The 15,252-nt window shown below is 56.0% G+C and overlaps 5 protein-coding genes across 5 annotated transcripts; 3 read left to right on the top strand and 2 right to left on the bottom strand.

Annotated features, from left to right (window-relative positions):
• Positions 1 to 427: 427 nt before the first annotated feature.
• Positions 428 to 5,355, bottom strand: PHYSODRAFT_349983 (dynein light chain; the record flags this gene model as incomplete). Its single annotated transcript, XM_009521684.1, has 6 exons — positions 428 to 611; positions 683 to 760; positions 822 to 1,022; positions 1,470 to 1,473; positions 1,500 to 1,866; positions 2,135 to 5,355. The coding sequence occupies 6 exons, from the start codon at positions 5,353 to 5,355 to the stop codon at positions 520 to 522; spliced, it is 3,963 nt and encodes a 1,320-aa protein (XP_009519979.1). The 3' UTR covers positions 428 to 519.
• Positions 5,356 to 7,109: 1,754 nt separating this feature from the next.
• On the top strand, positions 7,110 to 8,781 carry PHYSODRAFT_483826 (hypothetical protein; the record flags this gene model as incomplete). The annotated part of the gene is made up of 2 exons (XM_009521683.1): positions 7,110 to 7,521; positions 7,607 to 8,781. The coding sequence occupies 2 exons, from the start codon at positions 7,110 to 7,112 to the stop codon at positions 8,779 to 8,781; spliced, it is 1,587 nt and encodes a 528-aa protein (XP_009519978.1).
• A 223-nt stretch (positions 8,782 to 9,004) lies between these two features.
• On the top strand, positions 9,005 to 9,964 carry PHYSODRAFT_353990 (hypothetical protein). The gene is made up of 3 exons (XM_009521682.1): positions 9,005 to 9,543; positions 9,638 to 9,734; positions 9,826 to 9,964. Exons 1-3 carry the CDS (start codon positions 9,061 to 9,063, stop codon positions 9,927 to 9,929), a joined length of 684 nt encoding a protein of 227 aa, XP_009519977.1. The 5' UTR covers positions 9,005 to 9,060; the 3' UTR covers positions 9,930 to 9,964.
• A 380-nt stretch (positions 9,965 to 10,344) lies between these two features.
• PHYSODRAFT_247725 (hypothetical protein) lies at positions 10,345 to 11,311 on the top strand (the record flags this gene model as incomplete). The annotated part of the gene is made up of 5 exons (XM_009521681.1): positions 10,345 to 10,496; positions 10,567 to 10,666; positions 10,799 to 10,975; positions 11,102 to 11,132; positions 11,193 to 11,311. The coding sequence occupies 5 exons, from the start codon at positions 10,345 to 10,347 to the stop codon at positions 11,309 to 11,311; spliced, it is 579 nt and encodes a 192-aa protein (XP_009519976.1).
• A 116-nt stretch (positions 11,312 to 11,427) lies between these two features.
• Positions 11,428 to 13,845, bottom strand: PHYSODRAFT_247721 (family 3 glycoside hydrolase; the record flags this gene model as incomplete). Its single annotated transcript, XM_009521680.1, has 1 exon — positions 11,428 to 13,845. One exon carries the CDS (start codon positions 13,843 to 13,845, stop codon positions 11,428 to 11,430), a length of 2,418 nt encoding a protein of 805 aa, XP_009519975.1.
• Positions 13,846 to 15,252: the final 1,407 nt, after the last annotated feature.

Here is a 15,252-nt window from a genome sequence, read left to right as displayed (position 1 = left end):
CGCTGCTTCGAGTCGTCCGCGGGGTTCTGCAGGCGGCAGTACTTGATAATGGCCTCGTAGCAGCGGTCGCACTCGGCCTTGGTGTCCGTGAAGATCTTGAGCTGGCGGCCCTCCGTGCCGTGGATCAGCAGCCCGTTCGTGATGTCCGGCAGCCGCTCGATGTGCGCCGCCGTGAGCGCGCCCAGCAGCTGCGCGTGGTTCTCCTCGTCCGTGTTCTTGTAGTAGGCCAGCTCCGCGCGCTTGCACACGAGGAAGCGCTTCTTCCACGAGCGCACGAGGCTGCCCTCCTTGAACACCCAGCCGGCGTACGTCACCGGGTCGTCCCGCCCCATGGCAGTGCCTTTGCCCCAGTGGATACTTTACTCGAGTGCGAGTGATTTCGCTAGAACTCAGATGATATGAAGATCGTACTTAAGGGAGCGTATAGTGGGCGCAAGAGGAAACGGGACGCCGCGCGTTAGTTAAAGAGTTTTGTGAACCTACAACACCTAAATCAGAAGTATCTAGGTCCTCGATCTGCTAGAAGCTCAGGCCGCTCACGGTGATGACGCAGTACATGGATCGATTGTGGTCTTTGTGCTTGTCGCCCGGCCACTTGACGACGTGGGCGCCTGGGCAATAACGTTAGATAGTTAGGCTCAGGTAGATGCTGGAGCTTCATTGAGGTGCGGCGCATAGTTACCGTCGGTGACGGTGTCCCAGTGGCAGGAGACCGAGGCGTGCACGCCGGCGCCGTTCTTCTGCATGATGAGACAGCTCACTGGGCATACCAGGCGTTAGTAGGCAGCGCTGGATGCAATGGGGCTATAGACGCCGCTCACCTATGTACTTGAGCGGCTTGCGCAGCTCGCTGAGGCCCTTCATGATGGACTCGCAGATGTAGTCGACCCACTGCGAGACCTTCTGCTCGTCGTACACCTCGTCCTTCAGACAGCTCTCGATCGACGTGAGGATGATGCGGTCCACCTCCTCGGCGACGAACGCGAGCTCTTCCGACGACTGCAACTCGTCCGCCATGGCGTCTTCGGGTCAGCCAGCGAGTGAGCAGAGCAGATAGATTTGCAACGTCAGCAGTCGCGACGGTTCACAATGCATAGTTCGCAATACATATCGGATATCTCGACTACAGCAGCACACAGAGCTCCATTCACCACCGTGAATGAAGCCCTGCCTTGTTTCCTTGCTTTGCTAGGGGTTCTTTTCATTGCTCGGTTATAAGATATTAACCCTCGAAACTACAAAACCATTGCAAAAGTATCTTTGGAAGTGGCGTTTTCAACTTCGACTGCTAACCTGCACCAGCTCCCCCTTGATCAGTCTTCCACCTCCACCTTGGGCTGCGCCGGATTGTGGTTGAGGAACCAGTTCCCGAGCCACTTGACAGCTTCCAGTCCTGGCGGCTTCTCTCGACACAGCTCGGTCAGGCCTTTCACTACGAGGTTCAACAGCAAATTGTCTTCTTCAGGTACTCGGCTGTTATTCCACGTGCTGAGTCCGACCGGGGCCCGCGCGAAGTAGGCGAGAGCGGCTTGGTGTGAAACGATGGGCGGCGGAAAGCTGATGCCAGGAAGCGTGGACGATAACTGGTAGGCCGCGAGTACATTTTGCCCGGCTCCGACTGCGTCATTGCCCGTAAAGTAGGCGTCTTCAACCAGCTCAAGCGAATCCACGAGCGCAACGTGTCCTTCTAGCGTCTTTGTGATCCCCGCTTTGTCCAGCTCGGCTCGAGAGAACACGCGCGAAAACTTGAGTGGTGAGCCATGCTCTGTGGATATCTGGAAAACCACCGCAGCGATGCCAGCGTCGTCCACCTCAAACAACCGGACCTCGAACTCCCCGCCGAGGAATGTGCGGCGCGCCTTGTAGCTGCAGGAGTCGTACTTCTTGTCCATTGCGTCAGAGAGACCCCGTTGGTATCGCTGCTGCAAGCCACAACAATGGAAAATGGAGACCCCTCGTCAACCGTCACGGACTCTTGGTTAGTCTTGGTAACTGCAGGCATGAAAAATGAGTGAATATCGATGGGAGCCAAAAGCATTCCTTTTAGTGTACAAAACGACGATATGAAAAATATTTAGCTGACCATGCGCACCATCACTAAGTATTCTACATGACGGTGCAGCATGGAGCACACCCAGCGATCGGCGGCTCACCCTTAACGAGCCTCTCACCCGACTGCAGCTGCCGAAGCCGTTCCTCTTCGGCAACTAGCTCTCGATAGTAATACTCTCCGCCAGTGGAGCTGAGTTGCATGTCTTCCTTCTCTTCGTCTTCGTCGTTGAACTTGAGTTCTCCCTTGAAAGAGTGACCAGCGGCCATAGTACCGGTGACCCCGCCATTGCGAGATTCCAGCAGGGCCGATTTTCCCTCTTGGTCTTGAAGGCGCATGAACGTGTCGTTGGTGATTGTGTCGTTCAGATAATCCTTCGAGTCGAATCGGCTGATTCGTGCTGCGCGTTCTCCGTTATCATCGCCGTTGCCATCTTCTTCTTCTGAATCAACGACGTCGTCGCTAATATCCGACACCGCAGTCGGTCTGCTACTCGACGAGCGGCCTCTGGACAGCACTTGGTGCCACGAGTTCATTTCCGCCTCGCTTGCAGCTGTCACGCGCATGCTCTTTCCGCTGCGGAACTCGATAACCAGGGTGAGAGGTTTTGAGTCATCGGGGCGAGCTCCTTTTACCATGCCGTGACCGCGTGTCACACCGCCGATCTCGTTGTAGTAGATCAGAGCACTGTTCTTCACTGTGAAGTATCGCCGTTTCCACGTCTTGAACCTCTGGCCTTCCTTCTGAAGCCAACCGCTGTAGCTGGTTGAGGCTTTAAGGTCGTCGCTCGATCTATTTTCCATGACACTGACCATACTTGGTGGCTCAATCACAGACGACTTCCTTTCTTTCTCCCCCGCAGCTACAGCCTCTCGAACTGCACCAAGCCACATCTCAAAGTCTTCTTTTGAATCGGCTTGAATGACAAGCTTGCGACCACCGGCAGTGGATACAGTAAGACCAAAGGCGACCGAGGGATTTGCCGCGATATTGACCACTTTGACGGAGCGCAGCAGAGAGCCCTTATCCGTCTTGTAGTAGCTTAGCTTTGAACCGTACAAAGTGAAGTATCGCCTCTTCCAGCTCTTGACTTTGCCTCCTTCCTTTTTTAGCCATCCGACACATCCTTGAGACTCACTAAGACGTTCGTTGCCTTCGCGAGGCACAAGGTCAGCATCTTTGGGCTCTACCACTTCTTCATCGCCTTGTTCTGAGGCAGATGAGCTCAAAGCATCGTATTCCGGTTTGTTCTGCATCGCGGCGATCCATAGAGAAGCCCCTTCACCATCGCGTAGAGTCATTTCGTACTCAGCGAGGTCCTCTTCGGTAAAATCCACATCCGCTTCATCAGCGTTGTCGCCAGCATCATTGTCAAACTCTTCGTCAAGAACAATGGCCCCCTTGCTTTGCGACATAAACGACTCAGCCAGGTTAGACGCTGTTCGAAGCACGTCAAACCATCTTGCGAAAGATTCTTGCGTCGGAGCGACGACGTGAAGCAGCCGACCATTCTGGAAGCGAATGTTCAGGCAAAATGGGCGAAGATCTCCAACATCCACATCAAACACCACGCCGGAACCCAGGACGTCACCTCCAGCTTTCGCACTGTAGGCTAGCCGACTACTTTCGAGCACAAAGTAGCGTCGTTTCCAGGTCTTAAAGTTTTGCCCCTTCTTCAGAAGCCACCCTCGGAAGCCATTATCGTTGAGCTCCTCCTCTTCTTGGTTAGAAAATGAGACCAAGTCCGCCGGGTTCTCTGCTGAGTTCCACGATGCCTTACACAATGCAGCAAACCACGACTCGGTGTCAGCTTTCGTTTGCCCATATACCTTCAATTTGCTCCCATTCTCAAATTGGACACCTAAGCATCCAATTGATTCGTGATTGCGAGTGACATTCGTCACATTTCCAAGCGTCTTGGGCGTCCCGTTAATGTGTTCAAAGTGATGAAGGGTATTCCCATCAAGAACGAAGTACCGCAACTTCCAAGCCAAACTTTGCTCGCTTTGCTTGTGCAGCCATCCACGTTTGATGCGGTGAGCGGAGGTAGCTGCCACCACTTGCTTGCCAGACGGGCGACCACCGTTAACAGGAGTTGAGGGCTGGGTGTTACTTGAAGTCGTTCCAGAATTGTCACTACCTTGCGAATGGGATACGTTCCTCGGAAATGGCGGCAACTGGGTCTTGCTTTGCCGGTCTTCTGCTGGCTCACTGCTCGTTGGTGACAAAGGGTCGAAAGTCGCTTCTGCAGGCTCCAACCGCGGTTTGCCAACGACATCGCAAAGCGCATACATCCACTTGTCCAGCTCACGGATGGACTTGGCGCGCACGAAAATCACGTCGCTATCGCTGAGTGATTTATCTGACCCAAACTCGATTTCCAGCGTGTCCGAGTATTTGCTGCTGTATCTCACATCGGTGACATAAAGCTCGGCCGACAGCTGCTCCATCGGCCCCTTGCGGTACTCCAGCATCCCGTTTGACAGCGTCATGTACCGCTTCTTCCACATCTGGCTCCGTTGTCCAAGCTTCTCTAGCCAGCCTTCACACACTGCCGTCGAGTATTTCCGCGCTACTAGCTCTGTGTCCCCCACCGTCGCCGTTTCCTGATTATCGACTTCCTCTTGCACTTCGATCACCTGACGCAGCGCCAGCGGCTGTCCAATAGCAGCGGCAATCGCTCTGTCCCAGCTTTCGATCTCCTCCCTCGTCTCCGCCGCAACGTGGAATCTTCGGCCACTTCTAGCTGCGACCTCCAGCGACAGCGGACTGGTCTCGTCCGCCTGCACCCGGGCCAGAGTGTGCGACTCCAGTGGCGGCGTGTTCTGGTCGGCGCAGAACTCCATCGTCTTGCCGCTCAGCGTCACGTATCGGCGCTTCCAGGCCTGCAGCTGCGTCTCCTCCTTCAGCAGCCAGCCCTCCTTCTCCACAACCTTCTTGGGCTTGGGCGGCGGCTGAGCCCTCCTCTTCTGCGTCGAGTCTCGGAAGCTCGTCTCCTGCTCGCCGATGGCCTCTTTGATCTTCCGGAACAGCACGCGGCTCTCCTGCGCGCTGGCCGTCGTCATCTTGAGGTCCTTGCCCTCGCCCCGGATGAGCAGCCCGTTCTTGCGGTCGGGCGAGTAGTCCACGTTCACCACCGTGAGGCGGCCCTTTTCGCCGACCCCGGCGCCGCTGCCGTCGCTCTTGGCGCCCGAGTAGTAGATGAGCTCGCGCCCGCGCAGAACGAAGTAGCGGTTCTTCCATGTGCGCACCTTGCTGCCCTGCTTGGCGCCCCAGCCACAGTAGTCTGGCGCGCCGCTGGGCATGGCCTCTAGTAACCTGGCGTCTCTTGGTCGATTAGAAAATGAGACACTCAAAATATAGGTTTCTGATTTTCTAGCTGAAGTTCCAATAACTGATATATTTGTGAAGATGCTCATCGGAAATGAAGGGGATCAGCATACACCCGTGTGGAAAGCCTTTATATTAACATATGGGTGCACTTTTAGTTTGATAGGGTTGTCTGAATACACCAAACCATGGTTGCAGCCGTTGATAGATTTTCCGATTCATCGACCCACCAGTGAGCTGTGGTGATTGGCAACGGTATTGAAGCGCGTTCGACAGAGTCTCCGATACCGAACTTTCAGATACTTTACCTCGCTCAGGCCTTGGCCACACTTGCTGGGGTGTGAGGAGAAGACTGTAGCCGTTGAGCCACAACATCACTGCGTATAGGACACGAAACGATAGACCACTGAAGATCACTACTACTACTATTGTTGTTGTTGTTGTTGTTGTTGTTGTTGTTGTCGTCGTCGTCGTTGTCGGCGGCGTTCTTGCTCCTCTGCAAAAATTCCGTCTTCTCGTCGACAATACCCTAAAAGCCTTCCTACTTCTCGAGTAGCACACGCATGCTAGAGATGCACCGAAGAACGTGGGATGGAATTGGACGTAGTGTTTGCCGCCATCAAACAGCGCTGGGGTCATCCACTCTGGGATGGCGGAGTAGGAGAAGTTCGCCACCTCCCCCATGCAAGTGAGGAGCGGCGCCACGAGTTTGTGTTCGGCGGGCACGCAGGAGCGCTTCACTCATGCAGCCTCCTTCGCAAACCACCGGACAGCTTGCCACCAAAGGGCGCCGGAGCCAAGTTGAAGCGGATTCGTCTACGGAAGCAAGCACCACCAGCCAAAATAAATCAAGTGACGACGATCTTGAGCAGGCGCGCGCACACACAGCAACTTTTGGGTCTCAGTCCAAAGACTTCGCAGAGAAGCACGTCGCTCACAGCCCTCGCTACTGCACGGTGTCCTGTGGCTCCGATCTCTGCTCAAACGGTTTCAAACCTCCACCTTCACTTTTCACAGCCGCGCTTTTGGATCCGCTCAAACCTCAACCTGCACTTTTGTGCCGGCTAGTGCCACCGACGCGAGTTGATCTTTTTGCGCGATCCTCCCACTGTAGCTGATGCGCTCGGTGGCGTAACTGCACACTCGCGCCACATTCGACCAGTGCTGGTGCGACCGACTGTCTCGCAAGAAGCGGTGAAGCACTAGGATGGACTGCAGCAGCCGCAGCTGCTGACAACAAGGCCATTTCTTGGTGTCAAAAGAGGTGATTCCGTCCAGCATCGAGGGTGTGCACACTCCACCGCAATTCGTGACATCGCTGCTGAGCGCATGCTCTCTTTACGTTTCACCGCCGACAAAGGTGAGTGGATTGCTGGACCAGTTGAAGTGCGCAGCCGACGTCCCGTCATCTGCCTGGCCAGCACACGCCCGAGTCGGCGAGTCGGTCGCTCTAGCTCCGCCCCTTCTCTGTCCGAATCAAAGTGCAACCGGCTCTTGACCTCTGTAACGCGATATTTCGCCCGCAGTAAGCTTGCATTTGCATATACACGGCCGCTTTTTGATCTCTATAGGTTGATATCGAAGATAAAGAGGCCACAGGAGCCAAAGAGACGTGGCTTTTGACTTGACTTCAGTATGCCGCCGGCCGCGAGCATCATCAGTGTTCGACCTCCGTTGTCAGAGCGAGACATTCCCGATTCCGAACGCTGTGGCGGAGCTGCTGGCCCCGATGGCGGAGGTGCTCACGGACTCGTACATCACGCTCACGCCCACGGCGGCGTCCGACAGCCAGCGCGGCTCGCACTCGGCGCCCGCCAGCGACCTGCTGGCGCGCAAGTGGGCGGCCGCGGCCAAGCGCAAGGCGTCCATGGAGGTCATGAAGGTGCACGAGCCCGGGCCGGAGGACGACACGGACCGAGACTCGTCCAGGACGGAGACCGACCGCAGCTCGGAGCTCGGCAACGACGAGACCCCGAGCTCGGATGGCGACGACGTGTCTACGAGCTCCAAGGTGGACCCCGAGTCGGAGGACGAGAACGAGAACGATGACGACGAGGAGGACGACGAGGAGGAAGAAGAGCAGCAGGACGTCATACCCACCTACGTGTGCGAGCTGCACGACCCCAAACCGGTGCTTGTCGGTGAGTGAATGGTCGTTCAAGTGGCGGGGTGAGGGAAGTCTAGCTATGGTAGTGGTCTCTAACTGGGCGTTGCGTTGGTGAACAGCCGAACAGATCCCGTGCAATCGCGTGGATATCAAGCCGTGCGAGGCGGGCAATGCAAACCAAGGCGCGTCCGACGCCTTGCTGTTCCGTTACGAGATCGTGGTGGGGCGCGCGCAGCAGTCGTTCGAGTGCTCGCCGTCCAGGGCGTCGGAAGTATTTAAGAAGCTGTCGAGGGACAAGAAGTGCGCCGACCAGCTGCGGTTCATCGAGATGAACTGCCTCAAGGGCGGCTTCATTGGATCGCTGAAGCGAATGTACGCGTTGCCTGCGCAGATCTCGACTGAGGTCAGGGACGTGCTGGAGGCCATCTCGGACGTTGACGCGGTGCTCATGAGCCCCACGTATCTGGATCTGGTCGGCGCGTCGAAGGGGTCCACGCTGTGTCGTGAGATCGAAAAGCTCCTCCAGTCGCACAACAAGACGCCGGCGTCCGACGCGCCGTGCATGTGCGACACCTACTACAAGTCGGTGCAGCGCTACGGCGAGTTCTTCCGCGAACAGGCCCAAACAAGGAACCAGCCGCGCCAGTCCACGGTCGCGAGTGAGACGCTCATGAGGTCACGCGGCGTGTTGTCCTACTACACAGACACGATCTACATCCTGGACAAGCGCGAGTTTCGCCCCATGCACGGCCTCAAGAGGTGCAACGTGTACGGCTTCGGGCGCCGCAAGCTGTTCGAGATCGAGCGCGTGTCCCGCAAGCAGTGGTCGCTGCGCCACGTCAACTACGGCGAGATCTTCACGCTGTCGCTCAAGAAGTACGCCGGCGGTGTCCACCACATGGTGGCGGTCAAGCGCATGGTGCCCGACGTACAGAACGGCGGCCTGCGGCAGGAGAACGTGTGCTTCGTCAAGAAGTCCAAGAGCCAGGGGTACCGCTGTCTGCTCATGTCGGAGGTCATCTCGCAGGGCAAGGTGACGACGTCCATCTCGCTGCAGAAGCCCAAGTCGCCGCCGGGCGACCCCAACTTCCACTACATGACCTTGAGTGAGGTCTCGGGGCCGTCGCGCGCCTCCATCTGCAGCAGCACGCTCAGCGTTCCGTGCGAGCGCTACAAGCACGTCCAGCGCCTGAACGTGAGCGGCGGCAGCGACGTCGTCACGTACATCGCCGTGGCCGCCAGCTACGACATCCTCGTCGGCGCGCTCAGCTACTGGATGGAGCGCAAGTACTAGATCCCAGCGACCTATAAGTATAAATTGTAAGTAAGGTGTTCACATGTTACGATGGGGCAACTGATACTGTGGTTGAAGCGCCAGTCGCGCTTCTATCTGCACAGGTGCGTGACCCCCCTTCCGGTTTTCATATACCTTCTGTGCCATGACATCCGTCCCCGCGTGTTCTTCCAATCTGAGGAAAAACAGGCCCGCGGTGGTTTGAAGCTGCGCTTGACCAGCCAGTCGACCAGCGCAAGTTGCGATTTTCCACCGAGCAACCCACCACCCTCCGACACCATGGCGAGCGCCCAGTTGATCAGCGAGATGGAGACTAAGTACCCGAACCTGAGCGTGCTGCGGTACCGCGCGCTGGCGCCGCTGCAGATCAAGCTGCGCGACGAGAAGACGACGCCGACAGAGTTCAAGTTCTACGCCGACCGCCTGATGCGCATCCTGGCCGAGGAAGGGCTCGCGGCCTGCGCTAACAAGACGCAGACGGTGGTGACCCCCACGGGCGACTCGTTCACGGGCCTCGTGCCGGCCGAGAAGGTCTGCGCCGTGTCCATCATCCGCGCGGGCGACAGCCTGCTGCAGTCCATCATCGAGTGCGACCCGACGGTCTCCGTGGGCAAGATCCTCATCCAGCGCGACGAGAAGTCGGAGGACAAGCACCCGATCATGTACTACTCCAAGCTGCCGCCCAACGTCCAGGCGCTGGACAACGTGCTGCTGGTGGACCCGATGCTGGCCACGGGAGGCAGCGTCAACATGGCGATCAAGGTGAGTGTGGACGGACTGCAGCGCAGTTGTGACAACGGTTTGATGGAGCTGGTTGCTAACTGTTTGGACTTTACGTGTGGGTGCGTTGTTGCAGACTCTGATTGACGCGGGCGTGGAGCAGAAGAAGATTACGTTCCTGAACGTCATTTCTTGCCCAGAGGGACTCGCGGCGCTTTTCAACGCGTACCCAGGTAACGTACTGCTTGGTTTGTTGGGTATGGTGTTGATGGGGTTTTCCTAATGCTGTGCGTGCGTGCGTGTGCTCTTTATTCGAATGTACAGATGTGAAGGTTGTGACTGCCGGTCTGGACATCGGCTTGAATGCCAACAAGTACATTTTACCCGGCCTCGGCGACTACGGTGACCGCTACTACAACACTGTGTAGTGCATTTGCAGGACCGACTAATGCTGAGGGGGGAAGTGTAGATGGGTAGTACTGATAGCAATAACGTTAGCGTAGCATATTCGAGACGTTTTAGTGCGCCATAGTTTGCCCTTGAATGGCTTGACCCCTTTCATCTATTTAACCGCGCCGGCATTGCCGTTGGAATGAATTCAAGGCTTCGCCATGCGTTCGCATTCATCGTGGTAATGTTGCATACCTGGAAGCTCCAGCGGGCCCGTTAAACGGCACACCGCTGGGCGATGACAAAAGCGACGTGCCCCCTTCAGATCCAAGCGGATTGGTCGTAGCCGTGTGATGCTACATCATGATGCGACTACGGTAATAAATCCTAGCCTTCCAGGGATCATTAAGGTCGTTTCGGCATTGCGACTTCAGTGCAATAGATCGCAGAAGCATGGGGAGCCAGGAACTAGCGAAGGAGATGGAAGCCAAGCACCCGAGCCTCTACGTGCTCAATAGCCGGGCATTGCAGCCGCTCTTGACCAAGATCCGCGATAGGGCTACGACGCACATGCAGTTCAAGCACTACTCCGACCGCCTCATGAGGTACTTCCTTGCTTTTCAGTTGCTAGCTTAGAGAAGATTTTACTAAAACTTGTTGTCGAGGAAATCGCAGAATTTTAGCGGAGGAAGGCTTGGCGTCCTGTGCGAGTACGACAACGACAGTCGTGACCCCTACGGGCGACTCTGTCACCGGTGTCGCTCCAGCGGAGAGCGTGTGTGCGGTGTCCATCATTCGAGCTGGGTGTAGCCTTCTGCAAGCGGTGATCTCGTGTGATCCGACCATCGCTGTGGGTACGATAATCGGACGGTCCTAAAGCTTGGTGTTTAGTATTTCTCAACTGCAGATGTACCTCTCAATTCGTGCTGCAGGGAAGATCCTGATTCAGCGTGATGAGAGTTCCGAGGACAAGCATGCAGTCATGTACTACTCGAAGCTGCCTCCCAATGTAGCGACATTTAAGAATGTGCTGGTGGTCGATCCTATGCTCGGGACTGGAGGAAGCATCACGATGGCTATCAAGGTGAGAGAGAGCAAATAGCTCGAATCCAACGTTGCAGTACTCACCCCCCCCGACTCGCAGACCTTGCTCGATGCAGGCGTCGATGAGGACCGCATAACCTTTCTGAATGTCCTCTCTTGTCCCGAGGGCCTCGACGCCCTCTTCGCTGCACACCCCGGTAAGCGTTTGATCCGACCCGTAATGCCGATTTGTGCTGACCCTGTTGCTGCTTGTGTAGATGTGAAGGTTGTGACAGCCGGTGTGGATCGAGGCCTGAACAATGCGAAGTATCTGACGCCGGGTATCGGCGACTTTGGAGATCGATACTTCAACACTGTGCACAGTCACCACCCGTGACCAAGTTGCACCATACGAGGAGACTAGCGAGACAAGACTGGAGATCGAAACATGTAAAACAACTCTGCATTGGATGCATTTATTAGCGTCGCTACTTGTGCGGGTGACACATTGAGTTAGTCAAATGCCATCGCGACAGCGACAGCAGGCTGCTGCTCCTCGCGCGGGCGCACAGGGACGTTATCAAAAGCCGCATCAAGCTGGATGTCACTGAAGGTTTCCGTATCACGTTGGGTTTGCGGTGAGATGTAGCCCTCATCCGTCGGGAAAACATTCAGCGTCTCGTACTTGCCAACCAAGTGAATGGCGAAGGTCACGCGCTCGTGAACTCCATTCGTGATGATGACCTCATAAAAGCCTGGGAAGCTGGCCTTGTTACCCGAGTCGTCAACCATCGCAAGGGTACTTTGCTGGATGCGGAAGGTCAGTTTGCGGTACTGCGTGGGGCGAAGACTCACGCGACGGTAGTCAAACAACTGTTCGTTCAGCAGAGCAGCGTCGCCAGTCGCGTTGACGTTCAGTGGACGGAAAAATGCGAACACGACCTCATCCCCGACAAGATCACCGTCATTCGACACGATAACCGTGACGGTCTGGTCCAAGTCACGTGTGATTACAATGGGATCGTCCGGCATCTCACCGTCGAGAGCCAACGTGAACTTAGTGTAGCTGAGCCCCCAACCAAACGGAAACACAGGCACCTCCTTGTAGTACCGGTACGAGCGGCCCGGATACTTGGTCATGCTCATGCTCTTCATGTCCACGCTGTTGATGTAGTTGGACGGGTACATGGTCACAGGAAGCTTGCCGCTTGGGATGGCATCGCCAAACAGAATGTCACTCACAGCTTGTGCACCAAAGAAGCCGGGGTAGAACGCCTCCGCGACACCGTCGGTATGCAAAATGAGCTCTTCTGCGCCGACCACGCCGCCGTTAAAGAGCACCACCACCGTCGGCTTGCCTGCACGGCGGACTCGCTTGAGCAACTGCATTTGAATGTTGGGCATGTCGATGTTTTCGCGATCCCACGCCTCACGCTCGATGGAGGTGTCAATCCCCAAGAACAAGACCACAGCATCCGCTCCACGTGCAGCCGCTTCAGCCGCGTCAAAGTCTGCGGTAGACGTGTCGTTGATACCGGAACCTTTGGCGTACACAGTGTTTGAAGCGCCGTTGGCAGCGGTGATCGCCTCCAACGGCGTCTGCACACATCCGACCTCCAGGTAGTCGCCGTGGCACATTTGGCCCAGGTAGTTCCCCAGCAGAGCACGCTTGGCCTTCGCATGGGGTCCAATCACCGCCAGTTTCTTTCCTTTCCTTAGGGGCAAGACGTTGCCGTGGTTCTGAAGCAAAACGATCGACTTGCGCGTCAGCTCGAGACTCAGCTGCTTGGATTCGGTCTTGCCCACTTCGCTAGGAGCAACGTGCCAGTACGGTTGGTCATCAATGGGGTCGAACAAGCCCAGCTCGAAGCGCAACTTGAGGGTCCTGCGCATCGCGTCATCCACAGCTTTCTCAGGAAGCTGACCACTGGTGACGAGGTCCGCGAGACACTTCTTGTACACGCTGCCGCTGTTAACATCCGTTCCGGACATAATCGCCAACCGACCAGCTTCGCACAGCGACTTTGTGTAGTGTCTCTGCCGGTAGATGCCCTCAATCGCACCCGAATCACTGGTGATGTATCCATCGAAGCCCAGCGCCTCACGCAGCAACTTGGTGTTCAACTGCTCGTTGGCACACATGGGCATCCCATTCACACTGTTGTACGAGCACATAACCCCCTTTGCCTTACCCTCCACCACCGAGGCGTGGAAGGCCGGCAAGTACGTGTCTGCGAAGTCGTATCTCGACACTTGGGCGTTGAACGCCATGCGGTCGATGCCGTCGTAGTGCTCGTACGAGTACGCGGCGTAGTGCTTCAGCGTCACGACTGCCTGCAGGAAGCGCTTGTCCTTGCCCTCCTGCAGGCCCCTCGTGTAGGCCACGCCGTACTTGCTGTTGACCAGCGGATCCTCCGACGGGGTCTCCATGTTGCGTCCCCACCGCGGGTCTCGGTTGATGTTAATGTTGGGCGACCAGCAGTCCAGACCCAGGTGCGGACCTGCGGCGTAGTTCTCTCGGGCTCCTTCGAGCCACAGCGCGCGCAGCTCCCAGCCGATGACCTGCGCCATGTCGAACACGGCCTGCGGGTCGAAGATGGCGCCGAGGTTCACGGGGTTCGGGAAGGACGTAGCGCAGTTGGTGCCGCACGTCGACTGCACGCCGTGCACGCAGTTGGCGCCCCAGTTGTACTCGGGCAGGCCGATGCTGCTCATGTTGCCCTTGGGACTGGCACGCGCCGTGAGCAGCGTCACCTTCTCGTCCAGCGGCAGGCGACGCAGCAGGTCCTCCACGCGCTCGGAAGTGGACAGCGAGGCGTCGCAGAAGGGGAACTTTTGGTGCTCGGTGTCCGAGCACGCCCGGGGAATGGAGGCGGCATGGCCCGCGGAGGCCAGCAAGAGCAGCAGCGACGGCAGTAGGAAGAGCTGCATCGGAGACTTGTCGATCTTCCGGTGGGAAAATCAGAAACGAAAGATCTGGGTTTGATTGGCTGATTTCCGTTTTATCAGGTATCTTTGGACAGCCAATCATGTTCCGCTCACAACATTCAGCCGCCTCACATACAATCTAACGTTATGTACATGCTACAAATGACTTCTCGTACTTACCCGGGCGTGATTGCACTCACCAAAAAGTCTATTTTGGTCCTTTTTCGCGAGTTTATGACTAAACTCCGGAAAGTATTTCGCACTTAAGCGAGTTTTGTCATCGATTTACGGTCGCTACATGTCACGTGCAAATACAGATCAATTTAAACCCATTTCCCTTTGCAATGATTTTGACAAAACGAGCCGAGATTTGCTGGGTTTGTAGCGACCAGCTGCTACATTTTCGATAAACCAATCAGTGATTGGAAAAAATATATTGGTCTATACTGCCGGAAAGTGCTGCAAGTAAATGCAAATCTGCAGTACGATAGCAATACAAAATACCCAATTGCATGAACACGGGGTATTGCAGTACAATATACAGTAAAAGTCGAACTACTCAATTGTGGATTACATGAGCCTTTCACTCGGTGTTGGCGCTGCTAGTAACCTTCGCGGCAAGCCGCGAGTCCCAGAAATCACGGTTTGACTCCAGAAAATCATCGCTTCGAAGATTACTGGTGACATTCGGCGTCTGCGGTCTGTCATGGGAACAATCGCGCGACAGAAGCAAACGTCCCACGCATGAAGTGTAAGTCTTTGTATGCCGTCGGACGAGCTTGCTGAAGCCATTTTCGCTCTTGGAGCTACTAGTAGTAGCTGGCGTTCTTTCCACATTGTATTTGTCGACGTCCCGGTTCTCGTTGGATTTCAAACTGGTTATTTTGGAGAAGGTATTTGCTCGTGATCTCACTCCCATTCTGGCCTCCCGGAACGAGTCCGGAAGTTCTCTGTATTCCTGTATCTTTGATCAATTGCGATTTCCAAGGTTAAAACTCGATCCGACGAAGATAAACGACACCTATAGGTGTGGTGTAGTGGATGGAGATATTTTCGCGCGGATACCCAAGATCAACAAGATGGCCAAGATCGACAGTGTGGACCAAGATCGGCAAAGCGTGGCGACGCGTAGTCTGGCACGATAGTAACCAGCAAGAAGGTCAAGGGGGCAACATCAAGGTGAACAACATCTCTGGAGGTGCTTGAGAGCCAAACCCCGGCGTAATCGATCCAAGTCGACGATATCGATCTTGGCGGGGATGACGCGATCTTGGAGAAAGAGTGATGATCTCGACCGCACGGATTGCGCAGACACCGGGCAGAGAGCCAGCGACACCACCAACGTTCAAGGGAGCTAGAGAGCACGCGCACAGACCGCACGAGCGCAGGAGTGCAGGAGAACGATAGGAC

This window comes from Phytophthora sojae (assembly GCF_000149755.1).
Source record: "Phytophthora sojae unplaced genomic scaffold PHYSOscaffold_2, whole genome shotgun sequence".
In the NCBI taxonomy this organism is placed as follows: Eukaryota; Oomycota; class Peronosporomycetes; order Peronosporales; family Peronosporaceae; genus Phytophthora; species Phytophthora sojae.
Note: the sequence above shows the minus strand (reverse complement) of the source record. Positions and strands in the feature narration are given on the sequence as shown.

Bases quoted from the DNA above. Each gene is read 5' to 3' on its own strand.
- PHYSODRAFT_353990 (XM_009521682.1), top strand. From the start codon at position 9,061: ATGGCGAGCGCCCAGTTGATCAGCGAGATGGAGACTAAGTACCCGAAC. The intron at 9,544-9,637 runs GTGAGTGTGGAC...GCGTTGTTGCAG, and splicing joins GCGTCAACATGGCGATCAAG to ACTCTGATTGACGCGGGCGT. The intron at 9,735-9,825 runs GTAACGTACTGC...TCGAATGTACAG, and splicing joins GCTTTTCAACGCGTACCCAG to ATGTGAAGGTTGTGACTGCC.